General features: G+C 41.4%; 1 protein-coding gene across 4 annotated transcripts in view; it reads right to left on the bottom strand.

Moving 5' to 3' along the window:
• The window catches only part of SOS2 (SOS Ras/Rho guanine nucleotide exchange factor 2), a 114,675-nt gene extending 98,396 nt beyond the window's left edge, over nucleotides 1-16,279 (bottom strand). For all 4 annotated transcript variants that reach the window (XR_012415771.1, XM_065548783.2, XM_065548785.2 and 1 more), the window contains exon 1: nucleotides 15,898-16,279. Coding sequence is in view for 3 of the 4 variants with exons in the window: in XM_065548783.2 (XP_065404855.1) it covers nucleotides 15,898-15,984 (87 nt within the window). In the remaining variant the exon portion in view is untranslated. The remainder of the gene's footprint in view (nucleotides 1-15,897) is intronic.
• Between the last annotated feature and the right edge of the window lie 5,188 nt (nucleotides 16,280-21,467).

Consider the following 21,467-nt stretch of genomic DNA (forward strand, 5'->3'; position numbering starts at 1 on the left):
AAATGATGAACATGAGAATTAAGATAATGTCTAACGGCCGGGCGCGGTGGCTCAAGCCTGTAATCCCAGCACTTTGGGAGGCCGAGGCGGGTGGATCACGAGGTCAGGAGATCGAGACCATCCTGGCTAACATGGTGAAACCCCGTCTCTACTAAAAAAATACAAAAAACTAGCCGGGCGTGGTGGCGGGCGCCTGTAGTCCCAGCTACTCGGAGGCTGAGGCGGGAGAATGGCGAACCCGGGAGGTGGAGCTTGCAGTGAGCCGAGATCGGGCCACTGCACTCTAGCCTGGGCCACACAGCGACACTCCGTCTCAAAAAAAAAAAAAAAAAAAAAGATAATGTCTAACTGGGATGGATTCTTTTTCTGTGATTATGATTTTGTTAAATAAGCTACAAAGCAATTTGAACATCAAGCATCAAAGTTTCTTATGCCAAACTTCTTAATTTCAAATACAAAAACAGTCATAAAAATAAATACGCAATATTAAAATCTCACCCATAAATACTGTAATAGGACATCAAGAAGACGATGGAAGAGAACCATGCTTTACACTTCCACAGAGACAGTAAACATAAAATTACCACAACAGAACCAATTTGCCTATCATATTTTTTTGAAAGACTAGTCAGAAAAAGAGCAATTAAAATAATTTCCAGTCTTTAACAGTAGATTAACAAGTCAGACCTGTATTTTAGTTACACCATATTTTCAAATTGCCAGAAGGCATTTCCTTACATATAACACTATAAATAGAATAGTCTCATACTATAAATCCATGTGTAGACACACACAAAAGCACTTTAACTTTTTAACCTGATAAACCACTACACTTAACAAGTTATAGAAATGTTATTTCCTAATTTATATTTTTCAGTTTTTCATCTTCACATTTAAATTAAAAATCTTGCTAATACACTTGTTCATTAATTAACATTTGAGCTTCAGGTACAATGTGGAAATAAATCCTTTTGGATACACAGTCTGATATTTATTTTTGCCAAATTCTTCATTCCATTGCCAAGATTTCCACAAGGATGCAAATATCTCAAACATCGATTAAGAATACTGGCAATGTTTTCATTATAAAATGTTTTGGGGTTTTGGTTTTTTTTTTTTTTTTTTTTGAGATGGAGTCTTGCTCTATTGCCCAGGCTGGAGTGTAGGGCAGTGATCTTGGCTCACTGCAACTTCCGCCTCCCGAATTCAAGAGATTCGCCTGCCTCAGCCTCCCAAGTAGCTGGGACTACAGGTGCGCACCACCACGCCCAGCTAATTTTTGTATTTTCAGTAGAGAAAGGGTTTCACCATGTTGGCCAGGCTAGTCTCGAACTCCTGAGCTCAGGTAATCTGCCTGCCTCAGCCTCCCGAAGTGCTGGGATTACAGGCGTGAGCCACCATACCCAGCCCATTATGAAATATTAAAATTCAATTTAAAAAGAAAATAATAAATTTAGTTGAAGGATATACACTAAAACTACAAAATACTGGCAGAGCACGGTGGCTCACACCTGTAATCCCAGCACTTTGGGAGGCCAAGGCAGGAAGATCACCTGAGTTCAGGAGTTCAAGACCAGCCTGGCCAACATGGTGAAACCCCATCTCTACCAAAAGTACAAACATTAGCCGGGCAGCTACTCTGGAGGCTGAGGTGGGAGAATCGCTGGAATCCAGGAGACGCAGGTTACAGTGAGCTGAGATTGTGCCATCGCACTCCAGCCTGGGTCACAGACTGAGACTCAATCTCAAAAAATAAAAATAAAATACAATAAAAATGAATAAATAAATAAAAATAAAAATACAATATGCTGCTGATAGGAATTAAAGAAATAAATGAAGAGATAAGCTATGAGTTGGAAGACTCAACACTGTTATAATGTCAATTTCTCCCAAATGATCTGTAGATGCAAGACACTCTCAATCAAAATTCCAACAAGCTTTTTTGTAGAAACTGGTATGTCGATTTAAAAATTCTTATGGAAATACAAAGGTCCTAGAATAACTAAAACAACTCTAAAGAAGAATAAAGTTGAAGGGCTAACACTACCTGATTTCAAAGATTTCTATAAAGCTATGGTAACCAAAACAGTATGGCACTGACATAAAGATAAGCGAAATGATCAATAGAACAGAATAGAGAATCCAGAAATAAAACCACACATATGTGGGCAACTGATTTTTTAAATAAAAGCATGAAGACCTTTAGCAAAGGAAAAAGAATAGCCTTTTCAATAAATGGTCACAGAAAAAACAGATAATCCACATGCAAAAAAACAAACATACCATATGCAGAATTATCACACCATATATAAAATGATTCGACCAGCACCATAAGACAGGGTGAGATATTTAAAAAAAAAAAAAAAGAAAGAAAAAGTGATTCAAATAGGTCATAGATATAAAAATAAAATTTAACCACAAAATTTCTAGAACAGGCCAGGTATGGTGGATCACACCTATAATCGCAAAACTTTGGGAGGCCGAGGCTGAAGGATCACTTTAGGCCAAGAGTTCGAGACCAGCCTGGGCAACACAGTGAGACCTTATCTCAATTTCTGAAAATTAAAATAAATAAATAAAAAATTTCTAGAAGGGAAAATTTTTGTAACCCTGGGTTAGGCAAAGATTTCCTAAATATGACACTAATGGCACAGTCCCTAAAAAAACAAACTGATAAAAATTTAAAACTTTTGTTCTCCAAAAGATAGTATAAACCAGGTGCAGTGGCTTATGCCTATAGTCCCAGTACTTTGGAAGGCTGAGGCAGGAAGATCACTTGAGGCCAGGAGCTTAAGACCAGCCTAGGCAACATAGCAAGACCCTACCTCTTAAAAAGAAAAAAGAAAGAAAGAAAGAAAAAGATAAAAAGATAGTATTAAGAGAATGGTATATAATGAAACCTCCATAAAAAGAAAAAAAAAATAGGGGGCCGAGTGAGATGGTTTATGCCTGTAATTCCAGCACTTTGGAAGGCCAAGGTGGGTGGATTCCTTGAGGCCAAGAGTTTGAGACCAACCTGGGCAACACAGCAAAACCCTGTCTCTACTAAAAATACAAAAATTAGCAGGGCATGGTGGTGGGTGCCTGTAATCCCAGCTACTTGGGAGGCTGAGGGGAAAGAATCACTTGAACTCAGAAGGCGGAGGTTGCAGTGAGCTGAGACTGTGCCACTGCTCTCCAGCCTGGGTGACAGAGCAAGACTCCACCCCCCGCCAAAAAAAACCAAAAAACAAAACAACTCAACAAAAATGGGTGAAAGATCTGAACAAACACTTCACCAAAGAAGATATATGGAAGGTAAATAAAAACATGAAAGATGTTCAACATCATTAATCACTGGGGAAATGCAAACTAAAACCACAAAATACCATTACACTGCTATTAGAATGGCTAAAATTAAATTACCAAGTGTTGGCAGGAGGAGCAGGATCTCTTATATTGCTGGTGGGAACGTAAAACTACAACCACTTTAGAAAACAGTTTGATAGTTTCTTAAAAAGTTAAGCAGCCAGGCGTGGTGGTTCACGCCTATAATCCCAGCACTTTGGGAGGCCAAGACTAGTTTTATTTGAATAGCCAAGATCTGAAAAACTAAATGTACATAAATAAGTGAATGGATAAACAAGCCACAGTATATCTACACAATGGAATACACTACTGGGCAATAAAAAGGAATGAACTACTGATACATGCAACATAAATGAATCTCAAAATAATCATGCTGAAAGAAGCCAGATTGAAAAAAAAGAGTATTTACAGTATGATTCTATTAGTATTAATATAAAACTCTAGAAAATGCAATCGATAATGAAAGCAAACAGATTAGTGATGGCTTGGGATGTCTCCTGAGAGTGGGGAGAAATAGGAGGGAGTTTACAGTCAAGAGGAAATTTATGGGGCTGAAGGGTATGTCTACTAGCTTTATGGGGATGGTTTTACTGTGTATATACAACTTATCACATTGTTGAAAACATCAAATTGTACATTGTAATTGTATGCACTGTAAATACTTTATATCAATTATATCCCAATAAAGTTTTTAAAAATAATTCTAAAATGTAATATTCTAAGGCAACATTTTTCTAATCAAAGTGTATAAGCAAGAATTGAAACCACAGTTGTATACTCTAAACTCATTAAGATCAGGAATCACTTCTTTGTTTTTTGGGGGGCAGGGGAGAGGTGTGGAGACAGAATCTTGCTCTGTCACCCAGGCTGGAGTGCAGTGGTGTCTCAAACTCCTGGGCTCAAGGGATCCTTCCACCTCAGCCTCCCTTGTGGCTGGGACTACAGGTGGGCACTACCACATCAGCTCCCATTTCTTGTTTTTGGTCTCCTCCTATTTCCCTACACCTGTATTCTTAGCATACAGGTAATCTAGTATGTCATTAAAAGAACAGACCCTGCATTGGGTCAGGCGCAGTGGCTCACGCCTGTAATCCCAGCACTTTGGGAGGCTGAGGCGGGCGGATCACGAGGTCAGGAGACTGAGACCATCCTGGCTAACATGAAACCCCGTCTCTACTAAAAACACACACAAAAAATTAGCTAGGCGTGGTGGCCTGTAGTCCCAGCTACTAGGAAGGCTGAGGCAGGAGAATGGCGTGAACCCGGGAGGTGGAGCTTGCAGTGAGCTGAGACTGCATCACTGCACTTCCAGCCTGGGCGACAGAGAGACACTCCGTCTCAAAAAAAAAAAAAAAAACAAAACAGACCCTGCATAAAGAAAGTACTCGGTAAATACTTGTTAAACAGATTCACAGCAGCAAACAGATCTCTTGGCCTCACTGAAATTATCTGGATACTGAAAAAGCTTTTAAACTCCATAAAATTTGTTTTCGTTTCACTGGATATGTATCTGGAGACCTGGTTCTCATACAACTTTATAAATGAGGGAATTCCCTCTCTTATGTTTCTCTATTCCTCCCACTGTCTACTAATACTTCTCAGAGTCCATGCTCTTAATTAGGTACTTTCAGCAGGCTTTCACAATGTAAGTTTATTTAAATGCAAATAAGTACAGGCCAAGGAGCTATTTCTACTTAATATTAGGTGAGAGCTTACCAAAATATAATCAAATATGTAAAAAAGATTAGCTGAAGCAAAACTTTTTGTCATCAAAGTTTTCTGTGAATGGCACATGACCTAGAAGCACCTTCCCATAAAGGCAGGCCATTTGCCTGTAAACCCAGGATAGTACAGGCTAGACAAATGGTTCCCAACTTGTTCCAGTGGCAGATCATTTGGAAATCAGTGTTCTTTGCAGAACATGAAATATTAAGACATATATTCTATCACAGCAGGGACAATGCTAGTAATGACTTTAAAACTTAAAATCAAACTACAGGAACATGTTTGTAAGACAAAAACCAAAAAGTATTAAAAGCCATTTTCCCTTTAAAACCTCCATTATCACTCGTTCACTTATTTTACAATCTTTCACTACTCACTAGCAAGTAAACTGCAGCAGACAACAAAGATTGTTTTTTTCTAATTTATAGAAGAAAAATAAAATTGAAAAAAAATAGCTTTTTTCCCCCTGTGAACTGGGAAAAGATCACTATTAAATTTGTTTCATTCACTTATGTTTAATCAGTCCCGGGGCCAAACACCCACGTCTGTCAGGATACTTTCTAAACAGCCATGTGTACTCTTTCCTAAAGAAGATCTGTCTGACAAGGTGTCTGCACACAGTGAGTAAAGCAGGGTCTCCTTTTACACCTCTCCTTTCACAGCTGCCCTTCCATTTTACTAAGAAAGGCGGATCTCTCACTTATCTTGAAATTCTCTATAGTATACACATGTTGCTCTGAAGTGCAATACATAAATCCTAGGACACTAAACAAAGAGATAATTACAAATATTTTCATTTAAGTATCTTGCCTCTTCCATCCTCTAGCCTACTGTCGAAAAACACATCTTCCTGAGGGGACAGGCCCATGAAAATAAAAAGACAGCATCTCTAAGATTTTTTAAAAATTAGCCAAGTGTGGTGGCATGTGCCTGCAGTCCTAGCTATTCAGGAGGCTGAAGTGGGAGGATCGCTTGAGCCTGGAAGGTTGAAGCTGCAGTGAGCCATGATCATGCCACTGTACTCCAGCCTGGGTGAGTGACAGAATGAGACTTTAATAATAATAATAATAATTCAGTTCAAAAGACAGGTTTTAAAGCTTTACGGTCGTAGGGAAAATCTTTTTAAACTCAGTATGTAGACTTTTTTGTGGTTGTAAAGAAGTATAAATTAAAAAGAGGGATTAAAGACTCAAGTCTAAAAATATTATATTAGAATTATGTATGGGAAATATAATGAAAAAAGTTCACAGAGAAAAAAGGACAGTGTAAAATTTCCAACTTTTAAAGACACACTTTTCATGTGTATTTTTAAAAGATGATGGTGGATATCAAATTATTTTCGTATTTAAATTCCATTCAGCACATTTAAAAGACTGATGGAACTGTTTTTCCTTAAAACATGAGTATTTACAACACATATAAAATTACATCTACTGCAACTATTTAAATGTAAAATGGAAATTTCCAGATGTCAGCATAAAAATGTGCAAGTTTTTCAAAATTCTTTTGGGATACACAGCAAAAAAAGTTAGAAAACTAATTTAGGAGAAAGAATCAAGTAGATTCAGTGATGAATAGATGTTAGAAAGAGGGGAAGAATGATGACTAGGTTTCTGGATTGAGAACTGGATATACCATTTATATTGGAGATACAGGTTTATGAGAGAAAACACTGTGAACATTGATGTGGGACTGTCTGGGAAGCAGGAGGATGTAGCAGTTTTAGATCGGCTGTAAGAGAAAATCTCTCCAAGAAAATGATGCTTGACTATAAAGACCTAAAGGAGGTAAAAGGGCCAGCCAGGTGATTATCTAAGGGAAGAGTGTTTCAGGTAGAAAATTCAGCAAGTACAAAAGTCCTAAGACTAAAACATGTCTATGTTATAGAAACAAGAAAGCTAGTATGGGGCAGAAGCAGAACAAACAAGGGACAATATTAAAGAGGTCAGAGAGGTAAAAGCAGGAGGTGGAGCAGTCCCAGAATGCAGAGGACCTAGTAAACCTTTGGGAAGACTAACTTTTATTCTGAGAAGCACTGAAAGGGTTTTGAACAAAGGAGTGAAATGATCTCACTTATCTCTATTGTGTTTGGGGGAAAAAAAACCCAAAAACTAAATAGGGCAAGAGTAGATGAGCAGAGACCAGTTGAAAAGATATTTCAATATTCCAGGAGATTGGTGATGATGACTTGGTTCCAGGTGGTAAAAGTCAAAAAGTATAAAACGGTAACTATAGTTATAGTTTGAAGTAGAGCTAAAAGGATGTGCTGACAAATTAGATGTGTGGTATAAAAAAAGACAATATTCAAGAATAACTTAAGATTTTTAGTTTGAGCAACCAGAAGGATGGAGTAGCCATTTATTGATATGTGAACCACTACAAAAGGAACAAGTTTGCGGGGGAAGAAAAGGATTCAGTGTTGGCTGAGATGCCTATGTGGAAATATCAAGTAAAAAGTTGGCCAGGCGTGGTGGTTCATGCCTGTAACTCAAACACTTTGGAGGCTGAGGAAGTAGGAATGCTTGGGCCCAAGAGTTGGAGACCAGTTTGTGCAAAGTTTTGTTTTTTGTTTTTTTTTTTTTTTGAGACGGAGTCTCGCTCTGTCACCCAGGCTGGAGTACAGTGGCCGGATCTCAGCTCACTGCAAGCTCCGTCTCCCAGGTTTATGCCATTCTCCTGCCTCAGCCTCCCGAGCAGCTGGGACTACAGGCGCCCGCCACCTCGCCCGGCTAGTTTTTTTGTATTTTTAGTAGAGACGGGGTTTCACCGTGTTAGCCAGGATGGTCTCGATCTCCCGACCTCGTGATCCGCCCGTCTCGGCCTCCCAAAGTGCTGGGATTACAGGCTTGAGCCACCGCGCCCGGCTGTGCAAAGTTTTTAAAAAATTGGGCCTGGGTGCAGTGGCTCACCCCTGTAATTCCAGTACTTTAGGAGGCCAAGGCAGGCAGATGACAAGGTCAAGAGATTGAGACCTTCCTGGCCAATTGGTGAAACCCGGTCTCTACTTAAAATACAAAGAAATTAGTTGAGCGTGGTGGCGCATGCCTATAGTACCAGCTACTTGGGAGGCAGGAGAATCGCTTGAACCTGAGAGGTGGAGGTTGCAGTGAGCCGAGATTGCACCACTGCACTACAGTCTGGCGAAAAAGCGAGACTCCATCTAAAAAAAAAAAAAAGAAAAAGAAAAAAAAAATTAGCTGGGGTGTGGTGGCACACACCTGTAGTCCAGCTATATAGGGGTGGCGGTGGATGAGGTGGGAGGACCACTTGAGTCCAGGAGGTTAAGGCTGTAGTGAGCTGTGATCTTGCCACTACACTCCATCCTAGGTGATAAGAGTGCAACCTTGTCTCAAAAAAAGAGTTGAGCATCCACGTTTAAGAAAGAGGTCTGGCCGGGTGCGGTGGCTCACGCCTGTAATCCCAGCACTTTGGGAGGCCGAGGCGGGCAGATCACGAGGTCAGGAGATCGAGACCATTCTGGCTAACACGGTGAAACCCCATCTCTACTAAAAATACAAAAATCTAGCCGGGCGAGGTGGCGGGCGCCTGTAGTCCCAGCTACTCGGGAGGCTGAGGCAGGAGAATGGCGTGAACCTGGGAGGCGGAGCTTGCAGTGAGCCGAGATCGCGCCACTGCACTCCAGCCTGGGTGACAGAGCGAGACTCCGTCTCAAAAAAAAAAAAAAAGAAAGAAAAAAAAAAAGAAAGAGGTCTGAGCCAGAAATGTAAATTTGGTAATTATCAGATATAGATTATATGTAAAGCAATGAGGTAGGATGGCATCTCCAAGGCAGTATGTGTAAATAGAAATAGAAGTCTGAAAAATGGCCAGGCGCAGTGGCTCACGCCTGTAATCCCAACACTTGGGAGGCCGAGGCGGGCAGATCACGAGATCAGGAGTTCGAGGCCAGCCTGGCCAATATGGTGAAACCCCGTTTCTACAAAAAATACAAAAATAAAATTAATGACATGGTGGTGCGTACCTGTAATCCCAGCTACTTGGGAGGCTGAGGCAGGAGAAGTGCTTGAACCTGGGAGGCAGAGGTTGCAGTGAGCCAAGATCGCACCACTGCACTCCAGCCTGGGTGACAGAGCAAGACTCTGTCTCGAAAAGAAAAAAAAAAAAAAAAAATATATATATATATATACACACACACACACACACACACACACACATATATATATGTGTGGTCTGGGGGAGGTCAGAAGGATTTGGTCAGGAAGATGAGGAAGAATCAAGGAAAGGGGAACTAGAAGGAATATTCAGGGAAAAAAAACCCCTGAAAGCTTGATGTTCTTCTGGAGTCAAATGAAGAAAGGATTTCAAAAGGAGAAAGAGATCAACTGTAAAATGCTGCTAATAGGTCAATTACGAAAGAACTATAATATACTTTGCATGTAAGAAGTAGTGTTTGGCAGGCAGGTGGCTCACTCCTGTAATCCCAGAACTTTGGGAGGCCAAGGCTGGAGGATCACCTGAGTCCAAGAATTTGAGACCAGCCGGGGGACATAGCAAGACCTTGTCTCCACAGAAAAATAAGAAAATTAGCTGGGTGTAGTGGCACATGCCTGTAGTCCCAGCTACTCAGGAGGCTGTAGTGGGAGGATCGTTTGAGCCTAGGAGTTGGAGGCTACAGAGAACTATGATCATGCCACTGTACTCCAGCTTGGGTAGCAGAGCAAAACCCTGTCAAAAAAAAAAAAAAAAAAAGAGAGAGAGAAAGAGAGAAATAGTGTTTGAGTTTACAAAATGACCTAATGAAGAAGAAAATTGTACTACAGAAAACTTTACTTAGAAGAGCTAATACTAGTCCTTATATCTAGATCTTGATATTATTTTCATCTTATTGCTTCACTTCTACATGTTAAAATGTGAAGTGTGTAATACTTTATCCATTTGAAAAAACTTTGTACTAGCATAATTTTTATGTAAAAGAAGAAAATAATGTTTTTATGGACATGGGGGTCTCACTATATTGGCCAGGTTGGTCTTGAACTCCTGGCCTCAAGCAATCCTCCCATCTCAGCCTCCCAAAGTACTAGGATTACAGGCATGAGCTACCGCACCTGGCCCATGGAAGAAAAGAATTTTTGATTGTTAATTGTTAACATGAGATAATGCTAAATCCACTAGTTACATTAAAATTCCTTTTGATTCAAATATGCAGGATATAATCAAACTACTGTTCCCTTGAAAGAGAGTCCATGGTTAATATAAAAGACATATAAAAGACATAATATAAAAGACATATACTTGATTTATGTCAAGTAGTAACACAGGTAATGCTTTGAATACTCAGCATAAAACACTTTAATGGAATATTATTGCTCCAAATATACCATACCAAAATTAAACCGAAAATAGAAGGCTACTTAATCACGGCTGACAGGGAGCCAAGTACAGCAAGTTAAAGTACATTCCTACTGCTCATCTAGTTCTGGCTGAACTCTTCGGGTCAGTTTGGGTCATTATTAGTTTGGAATAATTCCAAATGACTCCCTCGAGTTCTACTGTTATATTCAGCGGCTTTAGGAATTCCACAACAGGCCTCATGTCACAAAAATCACAGGATCTCTTATTAGTTTTTGGCTTTGACTTGAAGTAATCTTTTCAAAACACAATTCTGATCGAGTTAATCTAATTACTTTGCCATGTAAATGCGAACCCAACAGGACTTCCTATTCTCAGGTGAAGACCTTAACTCAGTGTACCTACAGTCTACCATACATCTACTTATTCTTCTTGTTTTTTAAAATAAGTCATTAAATTCAGAATCTGAGACCTATTCAAAACAAACAAATCATGTTCTTACTTTCCCCTCAGCCTCAAATCCTTTCCCCCTGCCCCTTTTTTTTTGTGAATTCTACTGATCTTTCAGATAATTGTTGACTTCCTTAGTGTCTGTCTCTCTGCCACAGCCATTTAGAACACAAGCTTTATGACAGCAGGGGCTCTGCTAAATCTTCCGTATCAGACACTGCAGAACAGTGTCTGCAGCCAGGCGAGGTAGCTCACACCTGTAATCCCAGCATTTCTGGACGCCAAGGTGGGAGGATCGCTTGAGCCCAGGAGTTCAAGACCAGCCTGGGGACAGTAATATCAATATATCTGAATATATCATCCAGAAAGAAGCACAAATCTTGCTTTCTTAAAGTCTTCTTTGACTCTCATATATCAATGACACCAGTTATATTTTCTCAGATCACCCTGTACTTTCCTTGTGGGCCTCAGGAAAGATCCAGTGCTATCTTCTAAAACAAACTTCCAAGAGACATTTGTACAAACGCAGAAATACTAGGATCTCAGTAGAATTTCACAAAATCATTTTTAAATCAAAGCCCTTACCATTCTTTTTCCTTGCCCTAGACTGCTATTAATGAACCCAGACATTCTCTCACACCTCTTGCCTTTTAGATATCTAAGAGCAAATTGTCACAGGGTGGGGAGGTCGATATTTAACCTGAATCTAATTGGACTCAGGTACAAAGTAATTCAACCAATTCTTTCTACCTTTCTCTGACATTTATAACTACAGCTGGCAAGAAAACAGCCATATTTTTTTCTATGGCTAGCCTGGTGAAAAACACCTTACTGAAAAGACATCTACAAAAGAAATATCAGGGACTGTAAAATCTGACAAAATGATTTTGAGGTATATTTCCCATATGAAGAATGCTGATTTATCTCAACATACAATCAAATAACACATGCATATAGTACCAGGGCATTTCAAAGACACAGGTAATAAACTGCATTTACAAATATATACCATGCTCTTTTTTCCCCAAGTAACACGATAGCTTCAATGATCTTGGGGAGTAGAGGTGAAGGCAATTATGTTCTTGGCTCTTTTATGGAAGATACATAATTTAGCAGTAATGTTAACAATCCATGCATTATCCATTAGTAGTGTCATTTCACTCTGCTTTGCAGCCCTCTATGTTTTTAAATGCTCTAGGTGAGGTTCTGTTTTAAAAGTTAAAGAACAAGCAAAAAGCTAAAGAACACTACATTTCTATTTCCAAAATTATTTTTCCATAAATCTATTTGTTTATCTCTGTGTTTTTCTTTCTTTCTTTCTTTTATTGAGACAGAGCCTCGCTCTGTCGCCCAGGCTGGAGTGCAGTGGTGTGATCTCGGCCCACTGTAACCTCTGCCTCCTAGGTTTAAGTGATTCTCCTGCCTCAGCCTCCCGAATAGCTGGGATCACAGGCATGCACCACCATACTTGGCTAATTTTTGTATTTTTAGTAGAGACGGGCTTTCGCCATGTTGACCGGGCTGGTCTCGAACTCCTGACCTCAGGTGATCCACCACCTTGACCTCCCAAAGTGCTAGGATTACAAGCATCAGGATTACTGCACTCAGGCCATCTCTGTTTCCCTTTAATGCAATGAATACTTGAGGTTGATTTTTAAAAAATCCCTTGCATTTTCAATGTTGACAATGGTGACTTTGTCAAATACATATATACGGATATATATATGGATATATACATGGATATAGATATAGATATCCAGTTTTCATAAAAATTAGCCAAAACTGGAAAATAAGCAAAAGAGAATACTGGGTGTGTTTCAGTACAGTGTTATGCTTGAATCTTTTATTAATTTCTATTGATTGAGCTATTTTACACATCTATAAGATTAGGTTACAGATTTTTGGCACATAGAGATGCAAGTAATTTTTTTTTTTTTTTTTTTGAGATGGAGTCTCGCTCTGTTGCCCAGGCTAGAGTGCAGTGGTGCAAACTCGGCTCACTGCAACCTCCACCTAGCAGGTTCAAGTGATTCTCCTGCCTCAGCCTCCCGAGTAGCTGGGACACACCACCACGCCTGGCTAATTTTTGGTATTTTTTTAGTAGATACAGGGTTTCACCATGTTGGCCAGGCTGGTCACAAACTCCTAACCTCAGGTGATCCACCAGCCTCGGCCTCTCAGAGTGCTGGGATTACAGGCGTGAGCCACCACGCCGGCTGAGATGCAAGTAATGTTTAGCCAGAGGAAAAGATAACCCAAAGCCTCTTCTTTTATGTTTCTTGTAGGATATTAACTAATTCTGTATGTAACCCAACAGTCTTAATATTCCCTTATTAAATTGCCTATAAATACCTACCTCCTCAAATTTTCATATTAAATGACTTTAACATCTTACTAGTTCCCTCATTAAGTAATGGGCTGAATCAAAATCATTGATACATGCTCATTTACATTTGCCTGGAAGTCATGACTTTACCTTTCTGAAAATTACATTCTAACAGTTTTAGACGTTCTACCAAGATGTCCAAGTTGACTAAACTGACATAGTCAAGTACATTGCTCCTTTCACAGACACACAAATATCCCTTACTGAACTCTGAGCTCAGAATCGCTATCTCATTTACATAAACCAAAACCTTAAATTTTAGAATTTCTGGTTTAGATGGTATACACCTTTGGAGGGGCCTTTATTTTATCTTTGTATTCTTAGGATCCAGCATCATGTCAAGTACCTAAAATGTGTTCAATAATGGTTAGGTGAATTAATGAAGCTAGAATACACCACATGTACAATGGCAACACCAACTGAAGGAGAGAGATATTCCAATCAAATCCTAGTTGTCTTTGTAACTATCTGGTCAGCTAGAGGAAGGATGCCAAGTTCTAGACACTCTCAATGTGAAGACAGAGACTCCCCCAAAATGGTAGAAATTCTCGTTTTACAAAGACAAGGTGGCTGATACATAACAGAATTTAAAACTTTCTGCAAAGAAAAGAGTGAACCTTTAGCTCCCTAAGAGCTACAGCTCTTAGCAGGCACTATAGACCTACAAGTTGCAATGTCCTAAATACCACAAAAGTGGACATAATCTTAATTACTTTTAACAAAATTTTTCCAAAAATATTTTTTAAAATTTCCATACAAATGTACTTCAATTCCATCATAACAGTAAGTTAACAGAAAATGTTTTCTGAATTCACCTCAAAAGACCAAATTTTCTTAGATGTATTTACTTTATAAAGAACATACTAGAACTGTGGAATATGACATAGTATCTACAAGGCACCTGAGTTCCAGGAAAGCAAGCACAATGTATAAATGCAAAGTAATAGCATCAAAGCAATGGACTAGGATTGGATGCTAATCTTGGCTTTGTCTCTAGCCTAACTTGAAAAAAAAAAAAAAAAAACTGGGTCTGGTGCGAGGTGGCTCAGGCCTGCAATCCCAGCAGTTTGGAAAGCAGAGGTGGGAGGACTGCTTGAGGCCATAAGTTCAAGACCAGCCTGGGCAACATAGTATAACCCTTTCTCTATTTAAAGAAAAAGAAAACATAAATCTGTTTCGGGACATGAAAGATTATTAGAATCAAAGTTACCTATTGAACAAGTTATGCAACACACACTCAAATACTATTTGCTACCAGAAAACTATAAACGGGTACACACCTGCATCACACTGCCAACAATATAGGCCTACCTGATAACTACACTCACACTTCCCTGTGGTCAAAGGGCTAATTACTATCTACACATTTCCCCCTTTGCTTTTAATTCAGGCCAGAGTTCATTATCACCACTCAGCACACTTTTCATTTCTTCCCCTTTCCTTACAGAATTGGGCTGCACATGGAAGTAAGGTCAATTTAATACTTTAGCACTTAGTATACCAATGGAATAACTGTCTAGCTGCCACTAGTCATCTCTGCCAGGTTCTTTAAAAAGATACGACTTGGTGTTTGCCCTGAGGAAAGCAATACTTCCTTGTAAGAATTATGAAAATAATGGAAAATCTGCAACTCTCAACGCATGAGGAAAATGTCCTTAACTTTAAAATACACTACTTCCTTTCATTTATAGAAATTTAATGTATGAGGATATATTTTCCAAGTATAGTCTCTTAATCTTTATTTTTTCTTTATTATTTTAGAATGTATTCTTGGTTATTTTGCACAAAAGGCAGAAAGGACTAAGTTTGCATTAATGGCAAAGAAAGCCCCTGCTCAGCAGGCATGATAGCTGATCCCGCACCTATTCAGTCTTTAAATGTCTTGATCCTACAAAAGGATTTATTATAAAAATGATCATATGGTTAGTACCTAAATTCAGAAGAAGACCACCACCATCTACAGGAAAGATGCACCCTAGCAATGCACCCAAACGTGAAAGACTGATTTGCAGGAGTTGCCCCCTTTTTGTTCCTTAAAATGATTTCAAGTCCTAAATCGCAATTTGGTCGTGAAGACACCAAATTTTCTAAGGGTAATCTCTTGTAAACAGGTAAGACACCGTCTGCAGGAAGTGGGAAGGCGCTTTAAATTTACCTTTAGAACTGTAAAATGAATAAGAATATCATGACTCACTGACATTTCACACATGTGAAACATCCATATTACAAAAAACCATTGCCTCATAAGTGGATACCCTTGACAAGCAAACCGCCTAGGGGAAACACTCCCAAAGAACTTAATTAAAAGTAATTACCCGGCCTGAAAATGTGCTTTTGTTTTAGAAACTGTCTAAATACCAGCGGGACTTTCTCTTGCCCGATTCCAGCCTGAGGACAACAAATTGGTCAACGGCGGAAGTAGCCTGACGAAATGACTGCAACATGAAATCCAGTTTTATGATCATAACAAAACCTTCCTTCCGGGACCAGGCAAAAAAACTTGAGAAACGTCCTTCAGAATGCAACAGGCATTTGTGAGCCCCCATTGCCAGCCAACGAGAAACTGCTCGGCCCCGGGACTCGAGCCCTGTGGGAGGAACAAGCTGCTCCCCGTTAGAAGCCCAGGGGACCACGGGCCCGGCCCCCAACCCGCCGGCCGCCCCGGCCCCAGCACTGACCTTCCGCAGGGCCGAGACCAACAGTCCCCGCCATTTCGGACTATTCTCCTCACTGAAGAACTCGTAAGGCTGCGGCGCCTGCTGCATGGCCCCGGCGACAGCGCCTCCGCATCGGGGGCAGCCCGCGGGCCGGGCCGGTGGCCTGACAGGCAGGGCGCGGGCCGCCTCGCCTCGCCGGCGGCCGCCGCCTCCCGCCCGGACCGAGGCTACGGCCGAGGCGGCTGGGAGGCGGCGCCGGCGGGCAGGCGGAGACCCCGGGGTCGACTTCCTCCGCAGGGGCGGCCCTCGCCTCCTGCAGTGCCCGCAGAGGAAGCGCGGCGATCCGCGAGTCCGGGCGACCCCCGGCGGTGACCTCCTTTCCCGGCGGCGCTGGCCCGCTTCTGGGGCGGCTCCTCCTCCTTTGTCTGGGTTCGCGGCCCGGCAGGGGTACAGCTGGCCCAGCCCCGCCCCAACTCCCGCTACGGCCGCGGCGGGCGGTGAGCGGCGGCGGCGGCGGCTGCTTGTCTCCTCATCGCCTCCTCCCTGCCCTCCCAGCCGACAGCGCCGCCCGGCCCGGCCCACTCGAGTCACCTCCACAAAGCTCTGGGGACCGACCCGGAGTGCGCGTCGGGCGAGCGAGCCTCACTATGGCGCGCACAGCGCCGGCCGCCGCTGCCGCCCGTTTAGCAGCCGCACAGAGTGCCTTGGTGTCGCCGCCGAGCCCCGGGTCCCAGCAGCCGAGGCTCGGCCCGCCCCCTCGGCCCGGCGCTCATAATCCCGAGTAGCCCGAGAGGCCTAACACGGAGCATGCGCGCCGCGGAGCAGGCAGAGGCGCCTTCCCGGCGCTGGGGTGCGGGGCCTGGGGGCCGGGGGAGTCCGCTTTTCCTGGGACTGTACCGGGGGCTGCTCCAGACTCTCCAGTTTGACTGCTTTTTCCCCATATGCCCCCTCCTTTCGACCTGCTCAAGACAATCCGAACTCGGTGCCACTCTTGTGGCGCCTCGAGCCCCAGGACTACCGTCTTGGGAGGCTGTACAGGGACGTGGAGAGAAAGGGTCATTCGGGCTGGACGGGATATTTAACGTATTTGTGCTCTATGTGGCTTGTTTTCATGAGTACTGTATGCTTATACAAATTATATACTATATATAGTATATCGTTAGGAGATATAGTAACTGTTTCTTAGGGTGATGGTGTGGGAACCGAGAGATGAGGCGTGGAAAGCCCTTGCCTGGTGGTAGGGTCAGAAGGGGCAGATGACAGTGACGTTGATCAAGCTTGAATTGAAAGGTCCGTCACTTGCACGGGCCCTTGTGCGTTCACAAAATCATATCGTTTTTACAAAACTTTCAAAAGATATTTTCGAATTGTTTTCTTAATCGTGTCTTCCAAATTGTGTAGGCTTCAGGTCCTACAAAACCTGGATTGGCCTCTGGGACACACTCATTAGCAACCCAGAAAAGATCTGACAAGCTTTTCAGTTCAAAGAGGCATAGGCTCTGGTAACTTTATCATTACCACGAATTTCATCCCACTAGAGGCTGAGCATATTACTTTTAACAGGTTGTAAAGAAGATATCTTACTCCCTGTCTCTAGCCACCAGCAGTGAGAAAGGGAAAAGAAGAACAGGGTACAAAAAATAAGTCAGTACTACAGTTCGGTTCCGGCATCAGTAGCTGAGCAATTCTTCTCCCCAAAACATGCACCACTTTTTCATTTGGGTAAAATCAGAATGGCAGAGTTGGAAAATAAGATTATTTTTCTAATCCAAGTATCCACTTAATCAAGAATATCCTCTAATAAATGGCCATATCTATTCACATGTACTTAGGATAAAAGGTGGGATGGTGAAATGCTTGTATTTCTCCCATTAATGTTTCAGTCTGTGAGAGCAAAGACTTTGGCTTATATAGAGGGTCCTTAGTTTTCTCTCCTGTTCCCAGACTCCAGCTATAAACTACTATTCTGTCAAACTACTAGACCATGTATGTTCTCTTTACTCATAGGAGAGTAAAGTTGTTAGAAATCTCATTCTTGGCCAGAAATATCAGAAGGCTTTTCTGGGCCAAGTCAGGCCTGAAGACATATTTTGTTTAGCTAAGGCTGTATTTAAATTTAATTGTTAACATTTTAAAATCAAGGGGCTTCATATAAAAATCTGTATTTTCAGCTTCTCTTGACAAAGATCTGGCAACACTGGGGCCTACTGCATTCGTGCAAGAGAGTAATCAGCAGGCACTGGGTAGTGGCTGCCCTCTTTACAAAAGTATGCCATCCATTTCCAGTTGGCTATACTTCCCACCTGGCACTCTTCACCCTTTTATGTAACTTGCCTAGTCTGTACAGGCATCTGAGTTGTGATCTCTGGGCTGAGCAAACAGAAGTGTGATCCACGTGCATGTGGAGGATAGTTCAAGAATGACAGCAGTAAAAAGTTTCCCATTCAGGACCGGGCAAGGTGGCTCACACCCGTAATTCCAACACTTTGGGAGGCTGAGGTGGGCGGATCACCTGAGGTCCGGAGTTTGAGACCAGCCTGACCAACATGGAAAAACCCCATCTCTACTAAAAATACAAAACTAGCTGGGCAAGGTGGCGCACACCTGTAATCCTTAGCTACATGGGAGGCTGAGGCAGGAGAATCGCTTGAACCCGGGAGGTGGAGGTTGTGGTGAGCTGAGATCGCACCATTGCACTCTAGCCTGGGCAACAAGAGCAAGCCTCCATCTCAAAAAAAAAAAAAAAAAAAAGTTTCCCATTCAGACAAATGGGCCATCTAGAAAAAATGTTGGATCCATACCCTATACACTATACTAGCACAAACTCCAGATATGTCAAATATTTAAATATAAACAATAAAACCATACAATGATTCATTTATAACCTGAGCAGAAAAAAGACACTTTCACTATGACACAAGATCTAAAAGACTGATGAATTCAATTTTTATAAATGTATGAGCCAGGCATGGTGGTTCATGTCTGTAATCCCAACAACTCCAGTGGCCGAAGTAGAAGCATAGCTTGAGGCCAGGAGCTAGAGACCAGCCTGAGCAACACAGTGAGACCCTGTCTCTTTAAAAAAAAAAAAAAAAACAAAAAGGCAAAAAAATCACCAGATAAGCCAAAAAGAAAATGACAAACTGGAAAAAATACCTGCAACTCATTTTTGTGGGTTTTTTGTTTGTTTGTTTGAGATGGGGTCTCACTCTCTCGCTCAGGCTGGATTGCAGTGGCATGATCCTGGGTCACTACTACCTCCGCCTCCTGGGCTCAAGTGATCCTCGCACTTCAGCCTCCCAGGTAGCTGGAATCATAGGCATGTGTCACCATGCCCGGCTAATTTTTTGTATTTTTGGTAGAGACAGGGTCTCACCATGTTGCCCAAGCTGGTGCAATTCATTTTTGTAGTTATTTTCAGTAAAATATAAAAGAGCTCCTACAAATTAAAAGACTAAAATTCAATAAGAAAAACAAAGGGGCGAGGCACAGTGGGTCAACACCTGTAATCCCAGCACTTTGGGAGGCTGAGGCAGGAGGATCCCTTGAGCCCAGGAATTGAAGACCAGCCTGGGCAACATAATGAGACCCCATCTCTATTTTAGAAAAAAAAAAAAAAAAAAAAAAAAAACTTGTAAAAAAATGTAAAACACACAGAAAAAAGAAGACATAAATATGGCAAATGAGACAAGGTGCTCAACATCGTTGATCATTAGAGAAATGCAGATCAAAACTACAATAAAATATCATCTCCCCCAGTTAAAATGGCCTATATCCAAAAGACAGGTAATAACAAATGCTGTTGAGGATGTGGAGAAAAAGATAATCCTCTTTTGGGGGTTATACTGTTATCATTTTTCACCTATTAGAATAGCACAGATGAAAAAGTTTGATTACACACTATGATGGTAAAGATATGAGGAAACAAGCATTCTAATATGTTGTAAGTATATTAGGACTGTAAATTGTAAGTATATTAGGACTTCTGTCTAGGGGAACGAGATAACATCAAAGTTTCCCTTTGACCTAGCAAATTCTAGGAATATGTCCTGTAGATATACTTGCTTTTATATGAAGTCACTTAGAGACAAGGTTATTCATTGCAGTGTTGTTTATTATACCAGAAGTAAAACAAAACAAAAAATGTCCTAGAAATAAACAGTTTAAATAATCAGTAGGAATAGGGGACTAGTTCAATAAATAATAGTAAATCCGTACAGTGGAACCCATAAAGTTATTTTAAAATAACCAGGCCTCTGTGGAACATTATCCAAGATATGCTGCAAAGTGAAAAGTGCAGGATGTATAGTACTGAAAGTATGGCTCCTCATACACTTTAAGCAAATGTTTATAGTTAGACTGGAAATTTTTCATTAAAAATACCTCTTAATTAGTGTTTTGAATAAGTACCATTTTCATGTGGTTGCAAATTCAAGTCACAATAAGGGGTCTGGACAAAGTTGGCTCACACCTATAATCTTATACTTTGGCAGGCCAAGGAGGGAGGCTCCTTGGCAGTATTTTATTATATAAAATACTATATTTTACATAATTTTATTATATAAGCATTTGACTCAATTTCTCTGCATTTATTGTATTGGTCTGTTCTCACGCTGCTAATAAAGACATACCCAAGACTGGGTAATTTATAAAGGAAAGAGGTTTCAACAACTCACAATTCCACAGGGCTGGGGATGCCTCAGGAAACTTACAATCATGGCAGAAGGGGAAGCAAACAAGTCCTTCTTCACATAGTGGCAGCAAGGAGTAGTGCTGAGCAAAAGCGGGAAATGCCCCTTATAAAACCTTCATATTTTGTGAGAACTCACTATCATGAGAACTGCAGCATGGGCATAATCGCCCCCATGATTCAATCTCATCCTCCCAGATCCCTCCCACAAACGTGGTGATTATAGGAACTACAATTCAAGATGAGATTTGGGTGGGGACACAGCCAAACCATATCAGCAAGGCTACAAAGATTTTTGTTGCCACAGGGATGAAAACTGGGTGGCTGGAGATGAAAGGGAGATTTTTCACTGTGTACCTTTTTGTGACTTTTGTTGTTGTTGAGACAGGGGTCTTGCTATGTTGCCCAGGCTGGTCTAAAAACACCTGGGCTCCAGAGAGCCTCCCTCCTTGGCCTACCAAAGTAGTAAGATTATAGGTGTGAGCCAACTTTGTCCAGACCCCTTATTATGACTTTTGAATTTGCAACCACATGAAAATGGTACTTATTCAAAACACTAATTAAGAGGTATTTTTAATGAAAAATTTCCAGTCTAACTATTAAACATTTGCTTCAAGTGTTAAAAAATAAAAAATTAGGCTGGGCGTGGTGGCTCATGCCTATAATCCCAGCACTTGGGAGGCTGAGGCTGGCAGATCACCTGAGGTCAGGAGTTTGAGACCAGCCTGGCCAAAATGGTGAAACCCCATCTCTACTAAAAATACAAAAATTAGCCAGGAATATTGGTGGGTGCCTGTAATCTCAGCTACTCGGGAGGCTGAGGCAGGAGAATCGCTTGAACCTGGGAGGTGGAGGAGGTTGCAGTGAGCCAAGATCATGCCACTGCACTCCAGCTGGGGCA

This window comes from Macaca fascicularis, chromosome 7 (assembly GCF_037993035.2).
Source record: "Macaca fascicularis isolate 582-1 chromosome 7, T2T-MFA8v1.1".
Taxonomy (NCBI): domain Eukaryota; kingdom Metazoa; phylum Chordata; class Mammalia; order Primates; family Cercopithecidae; genus Macaca; species Macaca fascicularis.